Source organism: Bidens hawaiensis, unplaced genomic scaffold (assembly GCF_021521415.1).
Source record: "Bidens hawaiensis isolate Kalapana, Puna unplaced genomic scaffold, B.hawaiensis_p1.1 tig00014981_1, whole genome shotgun sequence".
NCBI lineage: Eukaryota > Viridiplantae > Streptophyta > Magnoliopsida > Asterales > Asteraceae > Bidens > Bidens hawaiensis.
In genome coordinates, this window is record NW_027492330.1 from 392710 (window position 1) to 398644 (window position 5935).

The following is a 5935-nucleotide window of genomic DNA, read 5'->3' on the forward strand; positions in this document are numbered from 1 at the left end:
ATGACGTCATCATCGAGGCTGCTATTGTTGTCTCTTGTCACCTCTTCCTCCGTCACCATTGCCGCTGCTGCTTCACGCCTCTTTTCTTCTTCTTCTTCTATAAATTTTAGGTCGTCTGGTCCACAATTCAGTAAGAAGCCGGTAATACCTCAATTTTAATTTCTGTGTTGATATGATCTGGAATTCATTGATTACTTGATTGATTTGATATGTTTTAGGGCGTGTATTATATGATTTCATTTTATTTTTATGTATACAGTGTTTGATTTCATTTACAATTGTATGTATTCAGATATTTTGTCTTTATAAATTTTGTTTGTAGAAATGACCTGATTAGGTCTTGATAAAATCCTTTAGTTTTAGTTGTATCATTTTCGGTCCCGTTTTCGTTGAAGAAGGTGGTACTAATTTTCTTAAACAGAAATCCCAATTAATTCATCACATTGTGACTTTGGATGCCTTTTAAGTTTCATTACTTGGACTCCTTGTTTCAAATGATAACAATATTTTCATAGATTATTTAATGATATGAAGGTGTTTTCGACTCTGAAATTCACGTAATAGTGAATCAAAGGACAGCTTGTGCACAAGGTTACAATGAAATGACAGCGTATACCCAAGGCCATTTCCAATGCATGTACACCAAGAACAACATATGATGCTTTAGTGTAACAAATCACTTCCATCGAAGACACAAAATTTAGTGTACAGCTGCTATTGTTCAAAGCTGATTATCTGGCCCCTAAATAATCAGAAGTAAAAGAAAATATATTTATTCAAATTCCAAACAATGAAGACTGAATATTGCGAATAATTGGTTTCAAAACACAAATCCAAGCACCCTCGATATATGATTGTCAACTTGAGCTTGATAATTATTTGTTTGAATGCTCAGTTTATAATTTACTACCAGGGCCCTCTGTTTTTATAGTGGCTTTGTGGCAAAAGACATCAAGGCATTGTTTGTTTAAGGATTGAAGATGGAAACGAAGTCAGTTTGTTTGGCGGTTCTGACGATGAATTTGGAAGTCAACTTCCAACTCAGGCCCAAAGCGTTGTCGAAGGCTCGGGTGCGGTTCTTGTCTCAGAATATAAACCTTCCCCTGATGTCGATTATTTACAGGTATGTGTTAATGCCATATCTTCTTGTCACTCATTTATTGTTACTTACTAGTATAATGGTGTATTTATTTCTCAGGAGTTACTAGCGATACAGCAACAAGGGCCACGAAATATTGGCTTTTTTGGGACACGGAATATGGGGTTCATGCATAAAGAGCTCATTGAGATCCTCAGTTATGCTATGGTCATAACGGTACATACACGGATTGATTACTTATTTTAAGAGGAATGCATAGTCATGGTGACAGAAAACAGTATTATCACAATATTAATATAGATTTTGTTGCAGCAAAATCACATCTTTACTTCAGGAGCTTCTGGGACGAATGCTGCTGTAATTAGAGGTGCCCTAAGAGCCGAGAGGCCAGAATTACTAACTGTTATATTGCCTCAAAGTTTGAGAAAACAACCTCCTGAGAGCCAAGAGTTACTTTCAAAAGTAAGGCTTTAGTTATTTCCTCATGTGTTTAATCGGATAATATTCATTTTACGGGGTGAAAAGAAAGATGATTTCCTGAAATGTGCAGGTGAAAAATGTGATTGAAAAACCTTACAATGATCATCTGCCATTGATTGAAGCCAGCAGGTTTCTTAAATATATAAATTAACCGACTTTTTATTTATATCTTGTTTTGATTTAGTTATCAAGGATGAATTTGCAGGCTGTGTAACATGGACATCATATCTCAAGTGCAGCAAGTCATCTGCTTTGCGTTTCATGACAGCCGATTATTGATGGAAACATGTCAAGAAGCAAAGAATCTTAGGAAGATTGTAACTCTATTTTACCTAGATTGATTTATTGATTCATTGATTGTGTACACATCAAAATGCAGCACACCACTACTCATTTCTGCCTTTTTTTGTTGCAATCGTTATAGCCCCTTCGCAATTTGATTGTGTTGTTATTATTGTTATTGTTTCTTAGACAAAGTAAACAAGTTGAAAGGTGTAGGGATACAGTTATGTGCATTATATATTTGATTATTTTCTTTTTGTACGCACTTTAATGTCAAAGGGCATGCATATACATTGGATATACTTTGATATGGAATCAAATGTACTAAACCAGTAGTCGTATGTTGATATATCAAAAAATTCAATTCCATGTATTGTTTCTGTGTATAAAAAGAATTAGGGGCTGAGGGGTTTGCCTGGGACTTAAACTCACGTTAAGAAAACTTAAGTATTTTGGGTGTCATGCAATGGGGTTAAGGTGTTGGAGTGGTTGCTTCCTTGCGAGATTGGAAGGCCAATGTTGGATGTGAAACTATTTGGGGGCGCCGTTAGCCGGGATGTGGGGTTCATCAGTAGTATGTCGTGAAAAGGGCATCTCGCGCGGCGGAGTTGATGAGCTGTTTCTATTATTGACAATGGCCTTCGGGGGGCGATAGAGGATATTGTGGTTTGTGGTGGTGCCTTCTTTGGAGATTTTCAATGGATGTTCTTCCGACCGGTATTGGAGGTTTGGGCTTATGTTCGACGCATCTACAAATGCACTTGTGGCATCGAGGGCACAATCTTGGAAATTGCAGGACCACATTCTTCGAGGTTATGGTATTGATGGGTTTGACTCCGATTAGGGAGTGCGATAGATCGCTTGCACATGCCACTTCTCGATTTCAATCTTAGCGGTTTCTCTGATAAAGACCACCCCACCTAAGAGCCCAGTATGCTTTGGCGATTTATAATGTAATTGTCCAAAGTTTGAAAGTGAAGTTTGATTTATCCTCTGGTCAGAAAGCGGTGTTTGAGTGCTTTCGAGCTCAGAATTTTCTAATGGTTATCCCCATTGAAGGACTAGGCCAACATATGTCGGCTTTGGAGTACCAGACCATTCTTAAGTATCGGCTAATGATCTCTTTGTTTACGACAGACAAGCCTTGCCCGGTTTGCCGCAAGGTTTATTTGGATACTTTTGGCGAACATGCAGTTCACTACAAGGAGTTATCTGGGTTTAAGTACAGACATGATTTGGTGAGTGATGTTTTATGTGATTTATGCTAAAAGAGAGGCCCTAGTGAACATTGCGACCGACCGATATACTTGTTTTGGGTGGGTAAGAGGGAAGCACGCTTGTGTGGACCTCACGGGAGTGTCCCTTCATGTCAGGCTTAGGGACACTATGTTGACATCCGTCATTTCAAATGACAAGTGTGAATAGTGACTATGTACTGTGGCCGACTAATTGATTGACAACTCTTCTTTTTCTTTTTATTATTTTACTTTTTCAAACAACATTATTTAAAAAACAAAATAATTAATTATTAAAAAATACATTTTGTCAGACATCTACCATTTGAAATGGCGAGAGTCTTCCTGACATCCGCCATTTCAAATGACAAGTGTGAATAGAGACAACATCTGACTTTGATTGACAGATCGGTTTCATTTGTCTTTTTATATGTTTTTTTAATTTTATTTTACTTTTTAAAAATACATTGTTTAAAAAATAATGCAATTAATTATTAAATAATAATTTGTACTATTAAAAACACTAATATGTTTTTAATTTTAATTATAAAAAAATCAATTAGTATATTAATATTACTTTAAAATAATAAATAGATGAGTTCAGCCATATCTTTTTTGGGTTTTGGTTTTTTATAATACTAAGTTCCGCCATTTGAAATGGCAGGTATCTTCCTGACATCCGCCATTTCAAATAGCACATGTGAACAGTACCCGTGCTATCGGATCTGACCTATATTTGACAGCTTATTCTTTTAATATATTAATGTTTCTTTATTTTACATTTATGAGTCTTTTTATATTAAAAAATATGACTAGTAATATATTAATATTAATTGTTTAAAAGACTATATATGTTTTTACTTTTATTATTAAAAATTCTAATTATTAAAAATTCTAATAATTAGTATTATTAACTAATATTAATTAGTACATTAATAATACTTTTATTAATAAATATAAAAATTTAGTTAAGCGATTGGGTTTTTGTTTTTGTTTTTGTTTTTGTCTTTTGTTTTTTTTAATAATATTGAGTTCTGCCATTTGTAATTGTAAGTGTTGTCTGGACATTCGTCATTTCAAATGACAAGTGTGAACAATAATCGTACTACCATTTTTTTTAAAGTTGTATCATTTTTTAATTATTTTAGTATAGTAAATTGTATATATTATATTTATAAATAAAATAGTGCAAAAAAGTTCATAAAAATTAAACTAGTAACTTAATTACTAATAAAATTTTAAACCATTACATTTATCTAATTTTGGGAACAAAGTTGACTTCTCCAACTTACATGACAATTACACTTGAATACAAATATAATACACTATTTTTGAATACATAATGTCACACCCCTACGCTTCAAGGTGAAAGAGCAAAATACGGGAATTCTTAAGGAATTTCCAACAATAAAAGACAATCTACTAAAATTAAGAGAATTTAAAAATATTTTGAAAGTTGAGGCATAACCTCGAAACTTGTGTGTGTGCAACAAATAAACAAGATAAATACAATTTAAATAATTAATCTAAGCAAGCTGTAAACAATTTATTAATTAGCACATAAGACAGTTTAGATAAGCACGCATAGGGTTCCTAACATATGTCTAGGACCATTTTTAACGACCTATCTTATAACCTTCGGCTCTGATACCAATCTGTCACACCCCAACCTAAGGCGGAAATGCCGGGGCGTGATCCGATTGCTCACAGCTCGAAGATACTATCATATATAAAATGTGACAATATCTAATTAATTATTTAATTCAAATAATACATAATATTCAAATACAAAAATACAATTCAAATAAATAAATACAATCAGTTAAATTTAAGTTTGTCTTCAATATAACCCTAAGGTCTTTCTAAGTGTCATCCTTCAACTTAGGCAACCTGCATATACGTAGAAAATGGAGTGTGATCAACAACACATGTTGAGTGAGATGATTATCAATTTTGAACAACAAATAATAATATATATAAATAGATAATTGAGAAATGATAAATGATAAATGCGCAAACTAATCTAGGTGGTAATAATCAATCAAACCTTAACCAATCAAAATCAAGTATATTCGTGTGCCAATGAATCGTTGCCAAGCGAATCGGGCATTGATTACAATGACTAAATTGTCGGTTTACCTTTGCCAAGCGAATCGGGCTCCGGTTACTAAGACGGTCGTATGATCATACTAATGAGAACCCTATACAAAAGGGGATATGTTGGACCTCTCAGAAACGTTATCAAGTAAACAATTAAACATGTAGCAATTAGCAAATAGCATTCAACTGATATTCACACAATAATTTTGTTTGCGATTTTTGAGTATATATATATATATAATAGAAAATATGAGTAAGTACGCATATGTCCCCAAAACGTTAGAAAACAGTGTATAAAAAGGGGAATGATCAAACTCACCTTAGATTAAAGGCAAGTGAATACAATTAAGAATAAACGAACTAAAGATTAAGCGAGTCATCCACTACACGTCGAACGAGATTAATGACCAGAACCTGAAACTTTGAGATATGATAATATAAGTAAAAAAGAACTCGTGGCCACTGGAATCAATCTAAACGGATATCTAGAACTCCGGTTATGTTAAATTAAAGATTTAAGCGAGCTGGTACTGAACAGAATCCGAACAGCGAGTCAGAAGTCAGGTTTTGGTCAGTAGCCTTAAAATCACGTTACGAGAATAAAAGTCTTCTGGACCGAACGTTGAATCTGACCAGAAGTGTGAGAAAACGCAAAGTCAAACTTGTTGACTGTTTTACCCTTTATCGGGTTTTAAAGCAATTGACCAGTCATCACCCTTCAACCACCGAAATTGATTGA

General features: G+C 34.0%; 1 protein-coding gene across 1 annotated transcript; it reads left to right on the top strand.

The window, feature by feature from the left end:
* LOC143548239 (uncharacterized) lies at positions 1-3129 on the top strand. The gene is made up of 7 exons (XM_077039462.1): positions 1-141; positions 932-1123; positions 1199-1315; positions 1412-1561; positions 1650-1708; positions 1785-1896; positions 2863-3129. The coding sequence occupies exons 1-7, from the start codon at positions 1-3 to the stop codon at positions 3127-3129; spliced, it is 1038 nt and encodes a 345-aa protein (XP_076895577.1).
* The last annotated feature ends 2806 nt before the right edge of the window (positions 3130-5935 follow it).